This window comes from Crotalus tigris, unplaced genomic scaffold (assembly GCF_016545835.1).
Source record: "Crotalus tigris isolate CLP2741 ecotype Arizona unplaced genomic scaffold, ASM1654583v1 scf7180000017568.12009008, whole genome shotgun sequence".
In the NCBI taxonomy this organism is placed as follows: domain Eukaryota; kingdom Metazoa; phylum Chordata; class Lepidosauria; order Squamata; family Viperidae; genus Crotalus; species Crotalus tigris.
The window spans coordinates 9,777,358-9,794,652 of NW_024096478.1; the positions used below are offsets into that span (position 1 = coordinate 9,777,358).

The 17,295-nt window shown below is 37.8% G+C and overlaps 1 protein-coding gene across 1 annotated transcript in view; it reads left to right on the forward strand.

Annotated features, from left to right (window-relative positions):
- SLIT3 (slit guidance ligand 3) overlaps nucleotides 1-17,295 on the forward strand; it is a 567,201-nt gene that overhangs the window by 480,527 nt on the left and 69,379 nt on the right. Inside the window, exon 27 of the mRNA XM_039353305.1 lies at nucleotides 2,238-2,335. Coding sequence (XP_039209239.1) covers nucleotides 2,238-2,335 — 98 coding nt within the window. The remainder of the gene's footprint in view (nucleotides 1-2,237; nucleotides 2,336-17,295) is intronic.

Sequence of the window (17,295 nt, forward strand, 5' to 3'; positions counted from 1 at the left end):
TATTGTTTTAAGGGGAGCAAGGAAAAATGTGTTTTAGACAATTCTCTTTGATTTTGATCTGGAAGCATTAGGAAATTGAGTGTAGAGACTTTGTGAAATGAAGAACACGCTCTTCCTCTGTTAAAATAAGTTGTGCCCTTGCTTATGTGTAAGTATTTAATTTATTAGAAGTGTCATAAACACGAAAATAAAAATGTATTCAAAAGTATACAATCCAAAGAAATTATAAAAGAGTATATCCAAAGAGATATATGTAAATTCTTCTAAATTCTAGAGAAAATCACTTTTTTCTTTTGTTTTTCCCCAGTGTCACCTCTCCAATAATTAACTGTTTTTCCAGAGATTTTTTTTTTTAACTGTGTAAGAAAGGAATGCTTTGAGATCTAGGATTGAGGTATAACTTTTCTCAGTAAAGCTAACTTCGGAACATGAAGACAAAACTTTTCCTTTTCCTGACTCTCCTTATTAGACTAAAATATTGGTTTGACGTGGGATTTTTAAATTTGGTTGGAGGGAAAAAAACTTAAGGAAATAATACCAGAGCTGTGCATGATTCAAAAATATTTGGAAGAAGTGCTTAAGAAGTCTCTTTTTAAAATTAATGTAAGTATTAAAGCTACCTTTCCCCCTGAACACCATTTCCCCCTTCACTGAGAAGCCTGAAAAGTAGCTATTTTTGTGAATAGCAGAGTACTGTATTTGCATGAGTTCCAAATTACTTTTTCCAAATAATTTTCAAGTGCGTACAGAGCTACTAAAATATCTCCCCCATGTCCTCTCTTTATATATTTTTTTACTTTCCATCTCTCCTTTCAATCCCTTTCCTTATCTGTATATCCTCTTTTCAACTATAAATCATTCATTTTACTTTTTCCATGTATTTCAGAGAATATTGTTGTGTCTGCTCTCAGCAATGGTTGCTGACTAGATAATTTGGGTCAGTCACTCTTTCTTAATCAAACCTTACTAAGCAAATTATTGTTGTGGCGAAAATGGGAAGAGAGAAGTTATGCATGTTGCCTTGAGTTCTTGAACAAAAGGCAGGACATCAATGAGAAAGATGATAGATAGATAGATAGATAGATAGATAGATAGATAGATAGATAGATAGATAGATAGAGAGAGAGAGATAGAGAGAGAGATAGATAGATAAACAGCCTTCTTTAACCAGAATGCTCTTTAGATATGTGGGCTTTTACTTCCAGAGTTCTTAGCAACGACAATGCTTATTGGAGAATTCATAAAGAATAGACTTTGTTTTATGCACTTTTATTGATTATACAATAAGTATATAATTTAACACGGCTCTATGGTAAAGGAAGTAGAGAAAATATAGTAGGAGATGTAAATATTCTTGCATATTTAGCTACAATTTTATATTGTATATACCATGGTATGCACAATCATCCTGGAGTAAAGCCAATTTAGCTAATAGGGACCCTAACTTGGATAAAGTTGTATTGTAATATACATTAAATTGATCAAGGAAAAAACTTCTGGAAACAAAGTTTTTGTCTGAATTGTAAAAACATGAACAACCAAAGCTCTTTGTCTGAATGGATTTGGATATTATAAAAGACAACAGGTTCATATTATTTAATATATTTATAGCAGTTTCATACCAAACTTAACCTAATTTCTGAATATGAGCATTGATTAGCAGAATGTCTTCCTGTGTTACATGCAAAAAATCAGTCTGTAGACAATATTTTCTACAAGCATAGCAGCTCATCATAAAATCTCTGTTAGAAAGAAATAATACTGTGCTTGGGAAAGAATGCTGATGATTTAACTTTACAATGGAAGTAAAAAATCAGTGCTGCAGGGTTTTATACAAACATACTTTCGAGAGGCGATTTTTTTACAAGAAGTTGCTTTGCTGAGGGGTTGATCAACTCAACAGCCTAAGACCCAATAAGTGGCTGTATGTCTCTTTTCATATAAATGTTTATTGTTTATATTGAATACTTTACGACATAATGTGAACTACATATTCAAAACCTGGATGATAAAATGTCTTTCACCGTGCAGTTCCAAGTACTCATGTATTTTATTATCTTCTTGCTGTCTTGTGCTGCTTTAATAGAAAAAAAAATACTTTCCCTGAATAAGAATAGGTGATCTGATTCTGAAGGATACATTCTTTGTGCCTGTGAAGACCAGGTTAGGAAACATAGTGATCTTCCCTGTCAGTGATAGACAATGACTAATGCTTCCTGTTTAACTTTTACTGATAGGGTCGAGATTGCAGCACACCTATTAATGCTTGCATTCAGAATCCATGCCAGAATGGGGGAACCTGCCATCCTACTGACACAAATCAAGATGGATTCAGGTAACAAAAAACAAAACTTGACTAAAACCAAAGCAATGGATAAAGCAACTTGTTTGCATTACTTTGATGCATAAAAGTCTATCGTACAAAATTATCCCAGAGAAATTAAACTAAAGCATGATCTACATTGGCGAAGTAAATCATTGGCCCAATCGTTTTCCATGAGAAAGCTATACTTACATCATTCCTGTTTAAAACTGGATGACTTAAAAGTATTTAACTTTGTCTTTACCAAGACTTTCATCTGAAACACAGAATTATATTTGGGTCAGGGCTGAGTGTGTGTGTGTGTGTGTGTGTGTGTGTGTGTGTGCAGTCATCTCATTTTGATTCTAAAGATGTACTCTGGAGCATATGAGAGTGTGATATAGCAGTTCTTTACAAGAGCTTGTAAGTCAATTTTTTTCAGATGACAGAGAAATGGTTTCAAAGATTTGCAGGCAGGTACTGTATTAAACTGTTAATATATGCTTTATCTATTGCCATTTATCTTATTAAATTCCTACAAATTCCAAGTTCAAATCATTCACTGGTTCATTGTAGACTGTTTAAAGGAATTTTTAGGATAGTTTGCCTCAAAGAATCCAGTTGCATTCTAAAAGAGCTCAGAAATGTTTAGGCTGGTTCTGCAAATGATTCTATCAATTTCTGTGTGATATCTGGAGTAGGATGGCTGATAGGATTTCTCTAAACTGGCTTTTCAACATACTTCAAAGATGGTCCTATAATACAGAGGTCCCCAACCTTTTGGGCACCAGGGACCAGTTACATGGAGAGAGGTTTTTCTGCAGATTGGAGGGGACATGGTTTTGTGTGCTACCTGCATCCTGCAGATGGGGCTTTGCTTGTTTGTGCAGGCTGGTTGCTGCCATGCCATGGCCCAGTACTGGTCCACGGATTGGGGGTGGGGACCCCTGCTATAATACATGGCAGAACTGCAGGTGCTGACTTGAATATGATAAGGCACAGCATAAAGTATGTGTGCAGGCTTATGCTACTATATATTAATGTGTGCATCAAAGCGGCTGCTTTGTTTTCTGCTTTTATTGCATCAACAAGCTCAAGACCTGCTGAATTGTTTTAGATTTATTTGTTTGTTTGTTAAATAGATTTATAGAGATACTTAACTCACACATGATTCCAGGCAGCATACACCAGGGTTCCCCAACCCCCCAGTCCGCGGACCAGTACCAAGCTGCAGCCAGTTAGGAACCGGACTGCATAGCTGGAGGCATGTGGTGAGTCTGCAGGAGTCTGGGCAGGGGCATGAGTGTGGCAGGGCAGAAACCGGCTTGCTCAGTACAAAGGTTCTCCAGCGGCTGCACTTGCAACTGGCGTGCAACAGCTGAGCTCAGCGTCCTTCCTCCTCTTCCTTCTCTTCCTCCTCTTCCTCCTGCTTCTTGTGGTCTCCCTTCTTCTGCCTCCTGCTCCTCCTCCTGCTTCCTCTTCCTCCTGCTTCCTCTTCCTCCTGCTACTTTTTCTTCCTCCTCCTCTTCTTCCTCCTCTTCTTCTTCACTTTCCTCCTCTCCCCCTCTCAGCATCCCAGCTGGGCTCGTGCTCCCTTCACACAAGTCTCCAAGTTTGCAAGGCAAGCGCAGGCCAACCCAGCTTGCAATCGGAGGCTTCCCCAAAACCTCATTGGAGGGAGATCCCCCCAAGGTATGTGTTTGTGAGGGTGCTTTCTCAGGGTGCAAATAGGGGCAAGGAGAAGCTACCTTTCACTTTAAGCACTGCATCTTCAAGGGAATCTCTCTCGTTTGCACCTTTTCTAAGACCGCTGAGTTTTTTGCATTTGTTTTGATGGTGCTCCAGGTACCTCATGTTTTGGCAATTTCCTGCCTGCTTTTCATGGTTTAATTTTGTATGCGTGTGTCTGTGTGTGTGTTTGTGTGTTACGCTCCTTTCTTCATGCAGCTCTCAAGTTTGCAAGCCAAGTGTGCTCCTACCTGGCTTGCAATGGGGCAGGGAGGGGAGAAGCTACATTTCCCCTTCTGTGTCTCCAAGGGAATCCCTCTCTCATCTGCACCTTTTCTAAGGCTGCTGGGCTTGCACAGTGCTCTCTCTCTTTCTTTTTGAATGGTTTTCTCAGCACTTCCTCAATGTGCTCAGTCTTTGGTTTGTTTTGCTGGATGGCTGAGTTTAGGACTGTCTCTTTTCCTTCCCACTTTCTTAGAAGCAGAAAGTCACTGGTTCAATCTAATACAATATAATAATAATAGAAATAAAGTGCATTATTTATTTATTTGTTTATTTAAAAAATTTAGAATAAATATAATGAATCATCCTGAAACCTCCCCCCCCTCCGGTCCATGGAAAAATTGTCTTCCATGAAACCAGTGCCTGGTGCCGAAAAGGTTGGGGTCCTCTGGCATATACCATTAAAAATCAACAATATAAAAACCCCAAAAGGCAGACACATACACGCGCACGCACACACACTATGGCAGTGACAAACAAAATTTTACAAGCCACTTGATCAGCTGCAAATCAAAATGGCGTCTCCTATCCCACTGACAAAAACCATGTCTTCGTGGCATTCCAGAAATGTAGCAAGGAGGGAATCAACTTTATTTCCAGGAGAATGATGTTTCAAAAGGAGGGAATCACTACATAGAAGACCTTCTTCTAGATCAGGTGTAGCTCCTTAATAGATGAGACCTATAACATACCCAGCCTTTCCACTCTGGTGGGCCAAGTAGATGTAACTGGGGACACATAATTTGTCATATACCCGTGCCCCAAGCTATGCAGGGTTGTGAGCAATCTAACTGGTACTGCTGTCTCCTCTTCCCAGAATTATTTTATAAAACCCTCAGAGGATTGTTGTAACACTTTATGTGAGGTTTTTGAGGAAAATATCTCTGCTGACCAATCCTGATGCCACCTTTGATGAAAAGCTAACTATGGGTATATCTACTGACTCCTTGAACAATTAAACAGAATATACTTCAATATGTGATGTCTCGGGATATGGACAGATTCTTGGAACAATATGCTCCACCACTGGATCTTTCTCAAAGGTGGCTCATAAGTTCTAGCCAGTAGAATATTAAAGATGCTAGAGTTCACATCTTCCAACTTTATCAGTCCCTTGAAGTAGCCCAGACTAGGAAACTAAAGTTAAGAATGCCAATACTACATTTTTTATGAAGTTATAGTAACAAAATCTTGCAAGTCTGAATGCACTTCCCCCTCCTCCATTATGATCTATCAGAAAACTAGAGGGGATCAAGCCTGAGACACTTTCTGAAACTATTTCTCAACTTCAGATTTATTTTGTCTCACATTGTCTTAGTTCTGACTCTCCCTCTTATTCCTCAAGGCTACTTTTACTGCTTGTTATAATCCCACTCTAAGAAATTGCAGAATGTATCCTTGTTTAAGGGAATCCATTGTTAGTGCTCTTCTTAAGAAGCCGGTCTGGATCTGTCAAATGAGGGTGATAATAGGTCAGTCTATAACTCCCACGGTTAGATAGGTGGCTGATAGAATGGTATTTTTCAACTGCAGGCAGACCTAGAGGAAACAGAGTATTTTGACAATTTTAAAATGACTTCAATTGGGCTACAGAATTGAGATTGCCTTGATTAGGTTGATGTATTATTTTTGACTTGAGATTGACAGAGGGAGCACAGCCTGTTGGTTCTTTTTGACCTCTCAGCTGCCTTTGATATCATTGCCTCAGAAGAAAGGCATAGCTTTGTAATGGTTCCATTATTCAGTCTCCAACACTTCAATTATCTACAAGAAGCCACTGAAGGGAATCAGAAATTTTGGAGCTGTGTGCTATCAGTAAGCTGATGACATCAAGATTTATTTTTCAGGAACTGGTGTGGCTCCTCTGAATGCCTGTCTGCAAACAGTACAGGCTAAATGAGAGGAAAAACTGAAATTGAGTCCAGGGAAGGCAAAGAAGCTTATTGTAAGGATCTATAATTCAGGGGAGATGATAGATCAGCCATTCTGAATGGGATTTTGTCCTCCATGAAGAAGACTTTTGGTTACAAATATCTCTTTGGTTTCCTAGATTGAAGAAATGATTAGGAACAGCTTTAGTTGGTTTGCCAAATGTACCCTTTCTGGAATATAATGATCTTAAAACTATGGTTCATGAACTTATAACCTCCCAGGGTGACCACAGTAATGCATACTTGTGATCTAATAAACTTCAATTGATTAAGCTTAACTATTTTATTAACTTTTTTTAAAAAAACATTGCTTTGTATAGGGCTTTAACTGTTAATATTTATTCTAGTTATTTTAGCTATTTGCTTTAATTGCTATTTTATGGCTTTAGTATCTCCACTTTAAATTTTTAATTAATCACTGAGAATGGTGATCACCATATACACATACACACACACACCAAAAATCACAAAGGGGTCACATGCACAGAGATAATGCAGAGGAAACTAATTACCTCATAGACAAGGCTGTGAGAATGGAGGCATTTTTAAAAGGCTCTCTCTTATTGGCAATTTACTGCCCAGACATCCAGATTCATTAGGCTCCCATCTCAGGCCATTTTAACCGGTTCTTCACCCTTCCAGAGATTTATCCACTGGCAATGATCTGTCCATTGTACAGAGCTCCTCCATGTTCAGTTCATCAATCTCATCTCAACAGAATACCATAGCGAACATTTGTCTTGCTGTTTGCTAGCACCCTGATCCTCATAGGGACAAGTTGATAATTATCACCAACTGGGTGAACTCAGTTTGTGTAGAAATGAAAATCACCTAAAACAAGAAGTCTAGGGTAATGCTACAACTATGTCAAGAGGAGAGGTTCCTTGGTAGCAGATTGGTTAGCACACTAACAGTAACCCAAAACTACCTTGGCCTGCCAAAGACAACAGCAAGAACTCAACATTGGTAAATCCCTTCCACTTTCCCTGCTCTTCAATCCATGGCAAGCAGACCATGGACATTGCTGAGAGAGATGAACTTCTCCAGCTGATGACTGCCAGGTCTTTATGATACATGATACATCAATATGTTCATCCAGAATTAAATCCAGAATAATCAGTGTTTTATGACTAATTGATCTGGCATCACAGGTCCACCCTTGCTGTCAGTTTGACTTCCTTGCTCACGCTGCAACCAGAAAAGAACTGGGGCTAGTCATTGACCTGACTTCCTTTTCCTGAAATCTTTAGGTTTCTCCCTTCCACCATATTTCCTACTATATTTTCATCTTACTTCACCATTATCCAGGTTATTTTTCATGTCCTTGTCTCTTTAGACAAGATCAGGGAAGGTAATAATAACATTTCTATTTCTCCACTCTCCCTGTGGTAAGATGGGCAACCAATAAATTTTATAAATAAATACATAAATGTGTCTATTTCTGGAAGCCATATAAATAGAAGCATGCTGCCTTCGCTCCAAAGTCTTCACAAGCAGTTTCAAATTCGACGCTTTTGGTAGCGATACTAAACTCATAGAATACTTCATTTTAAGCTTCAAGCCCAGAAAGATAAGAAATCCTGGGTTGATGGCCTGTGTCAGGAATATATAATCTTGTGGTTGATCCCATAAGAAAGAAGTTTTTCGTACATAAATAAGCAGCTAAATAGCTAGGCAAACAGAGATTGGAAGGAATACTTTCTTGTCTCTCTTGATATCAATCTGGGCCAAGGGCTGGTGTTATTCTCAGCATCCAATTACAAAGAATGCTGGTGTTCTACTTCTCGTGTAGTTCATTTCTTTTTCAATTGTGCTTCAAAATGAATCAAATCTTGGGGGATAATCCATAAGTAACATTGATGTGCATGAAATGTTATATGGAAGCCCTCTTCAGAATGTTCTGTTGTTACGGCCTGTGAAAGAAATTATATTTTCTATATATCTTTCTCTCTCCCAGTGAAACATATTAATACACATGCTCAGCTGCCAAACCTGTCAAATCTTTGCCTTTATAAATTTAAGCCAAAGCATTCTTCCATATGAAATGCCAAGTGATTTAACTCAAAGTCACAGACAAGAAAAATAATCTTCTAAATAATAGCAGAGTGGTGACATAAGCCAGGAAATACACTCTGTTTTAACTAAAACTCCATTCTGATACCCTTCCTGCTCACGCTGTGATTATGTTGCATAAAGGGCCCAAACAGCAGGTAATACTGCTTTTCATATTTTTGTTGTAATATGCTGCCACAACAGTGTCAGTAAAAGGCTTGGGATTAGGTAGAAGTCTTAAACAATATGCCTTTCTTTGACCTTAAATAAGGATGATTACTTCAGAAAGAAATGGAACAATTATTTATGAGGCCTATTAACCTACCTATTTTTTTAAAAAAAAACATTAGTTCATAAATTTCTTAGCTTGCACTGTCTATATAATAATGCTCAGAATATGGGTAACAAATAAGAAATGCTAAAACTCTTATGACTGGAAGGAAAATTTGATTTCATATGTATAGTAGACACTTGATGGGTTAAATCCAATGGTTAGAATAGAGCAGCTGAAGATTATAATTTGGTCAAAAGAATAGAAGCAAGAGAAAGAGAGGAGGAGCTGCACTGTTTGTTAAAAGTATCCACTCTTTCTCAGAAAACCAAATGAATCAGTTTGGTAATGTTCTGAAAGCATGAATTAAAACAGAACAGTTATTGATGCCTGCTACCAGGCTGGTAATGCTATCCAAAAGCAAACTGCAAGACATAAAAGACAAATGATCAGGAAGTTTGGGAGACAAACTTTGCCAAACATATATCTTCCAGGAAATCCCTTGACTTGATGTGAGTATGCCATTTAAAGGACAGAAGAAGACACAAAAGGATAAACTCTTCCTAACTTGATAGTAACCAATAGAAAAACTTAGATGGTGAAGTGGAAGTAGAAAAACTTAACACAAAGTGATCCGGAGAGGTATCAAGTAGTATGCCCTAAGATTCAGTCCTGAGCTATCAATAGTTTGTTGATGTCTTGTGAGATGAGAGTGAGAGAATGCTTACCATATTTGAATGTGGTACAAAACTGGGTGGATAAACTATTATGCTGGAAGGCAGAAGTAAAATTGAAAATAATGAAATATTTAGTTGAGGCAAATCTACTAGATCTATAGGATACAATATATCTTGGGGAAATAGTTAATAGTTTAATAGTAAATAGTTTCCTGAAAACAGGAAAGAAGACAGCACAGTGATGTCAGCTGCAAAAAAAGGATCATAACAATTGTAAGTATATCACTAGAAATACAACTTCCAATTACAAGAAATCATCATTCTACTATATTCTGTTATGATTATCATATCTTGTGTACTTAATCCTGGACACCGTACAGGGCACCAGAGTTCAGGAAAAGTAAAATCTCAAAGAAATTGGAACATGGTCAGAAAAGAGCAGCAATGATGATTTAGCTGACTAGAAGTTTTTATGAAGAAACTCAAGGAACTAGGAATGTTCACCTCAGAAAAGAGAAGGCTATGGTAAATGCCTATTAGGAATTCATACAAAAAAATTAGATTTGTTTTCTATCACTTTAGAGTATAGGACAAAGAATAAAGACCTTAAGCAACAGGGAGACAGAATCTAACTGTTAATAAAATGACCTCAAAATATGAACAAGCCAGTTCTGGAATCAGTGATGTGTTTAGGAAGAGGCTATTGTCACAGATGCTTTAATCTGAATTACTGTGCTGAGCTGGAGGTTGGATTTATTGGCCAAATGTGCCCTTCCAACTGTATCATTCTGTAATTCATTTATTGATAAACAATTTGGTCTCAAATGTTGCTTTCTCTTTGTGACTATTAGTGTTCATTTTTTTATTTTGTATAAAATAATGTTCATAGTAAACTTTACTTGTGCCCATTGCACACTTTCTCTTTCCATCCTCTAGGAATAAGCACATAAAGATCGCTATTTCTAACATCCTGAAATTATTAATGCATATAATGTCAAACCCTGGGGAAAACAGGAGATTCAGGCAGTTCAAATGAATATAAAGATTTATTGCAAGCTTAAGCTTGCTACAAAAATCTGAGCTACTAAGGGTCAAGGGAGATGAGCGGGAGTTAAGAAAGCTTCAAGGTGGGCTGGACTTAGATCTCTTGCAGGCACACAGGGACTCATGACTTATGACACGCTTGACCCCTCCCTCGGGCTCAGCCTGGTTATCTCCTACATATAATTTTTTTCAAAATAGTAGAGTTTGGTAAAATTGGATATAAAAATAGCTTTTGATATAATTTCTGTTTATTTTATGACTGAGACAAATAATATCAAAAATATACACTCTTACGACTAAGACAAATAATAGCAAAAAGATTTGCTTATCCCCTCTAGCTGTCTCAACTGAAAATGATGAACAAAGTGATCATACTTTCATACTGTTTAATTACTGCTGACATTTTAATAGTATTTTTCACTAAAGAAAATAGAGTTCAGGAATATTTCTTTCTGACTGAGTCATTCCCATTGTGGAGAAGCCCTTACAGCTCCTATGTTTATTGGCAATTTTGTTTTTGTAGCTGGAGTATATCAATTTGTAGGATATTAAATTCTGCCTTTTATTTCCAGTAGCACAAAATTCACTTAAGAACTTCTTTTTGGGAGGGAACTGATACATTTTTTACTGCGGTAATGTTCCATAGTTGATGGATAAGTTCAATGTTTATGGACTATTAAATCTGTCAACTGATATGCAGGTGCATATAGTTGTTTAGCCAAAGGGCTTTAAAACATTTGCTGGAAAGAGAAAATCTGTTTGAATACAACAGCTGATTTGTAAACCAAATACATCTGGCCAACATACTCTATACATCATCCAAAGACTAAATTACTTGATCAGAGCAAGCTAATGCAATTTAGTACTTCCAATATGTGTAGTCATATCAAAATTTACCAAAAGAGCTGACCCTAAAATAGCATTACATTTTGTACAGTTTATTTATGCCCTTATGTTGAAGTGCAGTTTCTAAGTGAAAAGAAAATATAAATTTGTTGTCGTAGAGGCAGGACCAAATGATGTTTTGGGTGATAGCACTGATAATGCTTAAAAACAAGGGAGCACAGTTTAGTTGGGAAGCTACATGAATCTCCTTCTAATAGATTTGGCCAGATTCAATAATACTGATAGACATATCCAGAATACATACCGTACTTTCCGGCGTATAAGATGACTTTTGAGAGCGTTGAAATCAGCGCCGAAGTCAGGGGTCGTCTTATACACCGAGTCGTCTTATACGCCGGAAATAACGGTAGTTTCCGGCGTATAAGACGACTTTCTAGGCATGCAACTCGGCATCGAAGTCAGGGGTCATCTTATATGCCGGGTCGCCTTATACGCCGGAAAATACGGTATGTGTGTGCATGTGTATCTTTTTCTTTCTATTTTTCTATCATATATCCATATCTATCTATCTATCTATCTAATCTATCTGTACCTCTATCGCAGTTGGGGAGGCAAGAGGGGCATAACTGTATTAGCTTTTTGGTGAATTGGTGAATTCAGTACTGGTGGCTTCAAATGTATAATTCATTTACCTTAGTAACCCTCCATGACCAAAAATATTTTCATCTTCAGAAACTCCAAACATCTTGATCCTGTTTTTCCTATATTTTGAGTCACATCATTCTGCCTGGGAATCTACCTTTCAATTGATCATATTTGCTTATTGAAGCCTTGGTGTGACAAGCAAATATATTTTGCACTTCATGAAATGCCAGTCCCACAATGGAAATGCATGAGAGAATTCACATACTTTTTTGCAGATTTTTTTTCAAGTAGTCTCAAGCTGATTGGACATCTGAACCCATATCACATCAACAGAGAATGTATATGTAGTATCTAAACTATGTGTTGAATTCTCCAAGAAATAAAGAGAATACCAAAGTTACAATGCCACTGTGAGTGGCTGATCCTCAAAATTCCAGTTGTCCCAGCATCTCCACACAACCATATAATCGTGATCTGGGTGCTTGGCAACTATTTTACACTTACAATGGTTGCAGTGACCCACAATCACATGATTGCCATTTGAAACCTTTCCTGTTGGCTTCCCAAAAAGCAAGGTCATTGGGGAAGCCAGCAGGGAAGATTGGAAGTTGTTCTGGTAAGACTCCCACATCCTGAAGTGGTCACCCTCAGCCCTGCCACACATGCACTGCACCTTTCCAGTTCCTCACATACACACACTCGCACACACCAGCAGCCACCCCCAGGCTTTTGTTATGGCTTGCCCTAAAGTAACCATCCAGGTAACCACCCACACTCACATTGTATTTCAACTTTTTGCACATCTTCATGTACCCTGCAACTACTCTGGCAGCTTCCTGTACCCTCCAACACCCTGCAAGCCCCACTCCATTTGTGCTCTGCCACACCAGTCACTTTTGTATTCTCACACAGCCAATAGCAGCCACTTACCTGTCCACAAGCCTGCTTGCAAGCCTGGGACTTGCAACTTCCTGCTGGCTTCTTCAGTGACTTTGCATCTTGGAACCGGGCCGCAAGTTGCAAGGGGATCCTTGCTTAACAATCTGGGTTCCTCACTTGATGATGACAACAAGGAGTACTGGGATTATCATCCCTAAGTGATGCAGTCACGTGACATTGCACTTTACAATCACATTGCTTGATGTTGGAAATTCTGGTCACAAGTACTGTCATTGCCTGTCATTGCCAGTACTGCAATTAAAATCCATGCAATGAAAATTTGCAGTGCATGCACATATTGTGTGAAGGACTGCAGTCTTTCGTTGCCAGTCTTTTTAATGATATACTTTCAATGGTTTGTGTATATGTGTTCAGTCAGGTGACTTACAGAAACAGAAAATAAAAATAACCAACTGGGTCAACCCATTTGTCTTCTAAACTGAAAGAAATAATCTGCCCTCCTAAACTGAGACCTTGTATGCCATGTTGTCGTGTAAAACACAATTTTATGGCTGAGTTATAAGCCTCTAAAAAAGACAGTTTTTGTAATGGAAAAGGAAGACATGATTAATGGATCACTTTATTTAATTAGAGTTCTTTTATCCTCTTATTTTTTTTCTTGGCAAAAAAGATGCTGTGCCAGCTCTTCTTCACTTCTCTATCTGCCTCTTGTGATCTCTTGAATCACCACCAGGTCAGACAGAAGACATATTTTATTGGTTCTAATGAGATAGCCGACAGGCAAAGAAAATATTTCATACAGATTGAGTGCCCTTTAAATAGAATTGATTCAAGCAGTTTGTTTTCCTTCATGCTTTCTAAAGTTATATCCCCATTCCTTCCAATATTATGGCTTATGAGCAATCACCGTAAGATGAATCGTGCAAGCATCTCTTCGGTATAATCATTTTATGGCACTTTAAAAAAAATATGCTTCAGTAAAGCACTGCTTTGTTGGGCTGCACAGCTATCCACCTCATCGAACTTATTCTCTAAAAAAGGCTGGGGGAGGAGTGACTTGTTCCTTTTGCTAGGGTGGGAAGTGGCAGCTCAATAAGAGATAATCAAATTTGCTTGACTTAGCAGGAGTAACTTCCATACAGTTGCTTGCTTTTATTTTGCAATTATTGTCGCTCTTTTTATTCAGGTATATTGATTATTCGGAGAGTTTACTTCCTCTTTTTTCTGAAGGGGAAAATTCTCCATTATCCAACAGACAAGTGAAGATCAGACAATCTACTTGGGCCAGGTTTATCTGAACAGTGCTGGAGACAGAATATAAGATCCTGCCAACTATCAAGAGCAGTCTTACATAGTCTTCTTATAATAGATGATGATCAGTAATGATGTCAAACATCAATAATTTTATATCCAATAAATAGGTTAGATTTTATTATTATTATAAGAATGCACATTAAAGCAGAGGTCTGCATAAATCAGCTTTGGGGTTAATTATTTTCTAGTTGCCATCCAAAAATACAAGTGCTGGTTAAGATAACTCATTAGCTGACATCTGCAAAAGCCTAAGCAAGCTATTAGGGAGGCTTACTTGAATTCAAGGACTTTGGTAGTTTGAAGATCTTGGTTTGGTAATTATTGATTTCTTCAGCTGCAGGAATTTCCTAGAAAATGTGTGGTCCTCAAATTCTGATTGTAGAAATACTGCTCCCAGGGAAAAATTAGAGGTCTGTATAAAAGAGGGGAAGGTAGGATATGGAGGATGAAGACTGGGTTGAGAAGTGAATGCATGTTCAAGTTAAGGAAATGTTTTTGAGGTTTAAGTGAAAAAATTGAAGTAAGATTAGGATTTAATTTATGGTAAATATAGGCAAAATGCCCCGGGTGAGGGGCATGACTCCAAGAGATTGTGAATCCTATCTTAGGTGATAGAGTTGCATTAGTCTAATAAAAGCAAATCAAAGAAATATTTCTTTATCTTAATGTGGGGCTAAGTCACAAAAGTGACCCAATCATACATTTTGGGAGAATGGGCAAAACTGAGCTGTATAGGATCTTTTGAATAAATCAGCAACTCATTTAAATTAGACAGTAAAAATCTTGTCCAAAAGCCATGTAAAATTTTATTCATAAATCTTTGAAAGACCAAAAGGTTGCACAACAACTTGAACAACATTACCATATATTCAGAATTCCCATAGTGAGAGTCAAAAGCAATTAATTATTAATGTGCTTCTTTCATGAAAAATAGACTATAGAGCTCTCTGAGATCCAATTTGATAAAAATGCATGCCTTCCACAACCATTCTAAGAGTTAAGCAATGAAAGGATGAATGTAGCGACATCTAAGGATTACATGGTTCTGTGGTGATATTCATAGAATGGATATAGGAAACTACCATCTTCACAAAAATATTAGGAGTACAGGCCAGAGAGAAGGAAGGGAAAGTAACTTGTAAATTTTCTGATAAATTGCTTTAAGCTGCTAATTCTGAATTTCCAATCATTAAGTAGTATTTTCTGGGAATCTTGGTCCTAGGAATAAAGTTGAATAGTACTGAACAAAAAAGCAAAGTCTGTGAGGTCCTTGGTGCTCTTTGAACTTGATTGTTTCCTGGTAGATGATTTATTACCAAACTAGGTAACATCATCAGTGCTAGTAGGGAGTGGGGTTTGCTCTCTTTTTTTATACTAGTAGCTTGCTCTTTCAATATTAGTGGGGGTTCCTTGATTGGGAAATTGTTGGCTATTAGCATGTTAGTCTGAGTTGATAGTTTCTTGTCTGGGGTATTGTTTGCTTCCTGTTTGCTAGTCGCATGTTAATCTTGGGGTTAATCCCTGCTCATCTGGATGTGGATTGCCGGTGAGGAGGCATTTGGTCTTTTTATTTTCTTTTTGGCTTTTTGATTGTGTCTTTTGAATGGTATGATTATCTCTATGTGCCAGTTGATGGCCAGTTTGTCTGAGTGCCAGGCTTCCAGGAATTCTCTTGTGCTTTTGGACTTGACTTGGTCTAGGATGCCCACAGTTTCCCAGTTGAAACTATGGTTAATTCTGTCCATGTATTGTGAAATTAAGGAGATTTCATCATGTCTTCTGTTGGTATTCATGGATGTGTTCTGCTAATCTTCTGCCTCTTTGTCCTATAGTACATACTGTCTGTTGCAATCCCTAAACTATTTGCTGGGTTTTTTTTCTTCTTCTGAGTCTGCTGGATATTTTGGTTTACTTAGGATGTTTTGGAGGGATTTAATTGGTTTGTCTGCTATGGTGATGCCATGTGGTTGTAATCTGTTGGTGAATTGTGAGATGTTTTGATGTATGGCAGTGAAGAATCATATTCACAACTTTAGTTAGCTGCACTATATTGGATTGAGTGGTCAGGCACTTTTTGATGAAGTTGCATTGATATCCATTTTGTTGGAAGATGTTGTATATGATGTGTTTCATTTTTCAAATGTTCAGGGATAAAAAAAAGTCTGTGTGGAGGTAGAGGGAATGAAAGAGAATAATGATGTCTGCCCTTCCCACTAACATATTCTCATATTCTGCTGCAATTCCTTTACTTTTCTGTTGATGTTCAAGCAGACCTGGATTAATGCTGTCAAAGTTAATCAAGCGCCTTGATTAATGACTTGTCCTCTATTTCATCTGGTAGTCAGTTCAGCCTCTTTCATTCTAGCTCATATCCTGAGATAATGGCCATCTCATCAATATATTTCCTCTCTAAATGCTTCACCTGTCATAGGCAATGGTTTTCACAGTCTCAAGTCACTGGCTTGACAAGGTCTTTAAAGTTAGTTCTCAGATGTACCAGTTGAATCAGCTAAATCTGAACTGTACTGGGTTGTTCATTTTACACATCCTTCAGTCATTAGACTAATTATAAATCCCATGGTGGTTCACTTGATAAGGAAATAATTTGATTTTAGGAAGATGTTTAATTCATATTGAGTGAAGAAGGCAGTAAATTTGGTCAGATTCCCATACTGATGAGGAAAGGGAATACTTTGTATGGGAGGATTGCAACTGTTGTAGTTGCTTCAACAATGACTGCAAAATCTTTGGCAAACTGGTAATGAAGCGGAGGGGGGGATTATTGTTTGTGATTGACCCATCCTCATATATTGGGCTATCCATGCAAGGCCTCTCAGGTAAAATGATTAGACTATTCCTGTTCCATATTGCCAAGTAGACTCAAGAAGGTTAGGTAAGTTGATTTACTGCAGAGAATTAGGAAGCCATACCTAAAAGTTCTCACTTCAGAACATCTAGAAATCCTTCCCTTTAGTTCCAAATTATGAATCCTCTTCCTCCAGCCTATTTGTATCAGTGGCTACATGGATGCTTATTTCATAACCTTGAAGATTTCTACCATCTGCTTCTTATTTACACAATATTTTTTATTGGAATGAGAATCAGAAAATCCTGCCCATCAGCTCCATCTTTAGATTGCTTCAGTCCATATGGGTCACTGCTTGGTTTTGGAACTAGAGCAAGAGACCAGCAACTCAACTGATAGTGGAATCCCTAGAGAGTCTACAGCCATTCATGATTCCTAGGCATCTGACCACTTGCTATAGTAAAGGCAGTAGGAAAGTCTATCAAGCTCATACCAGG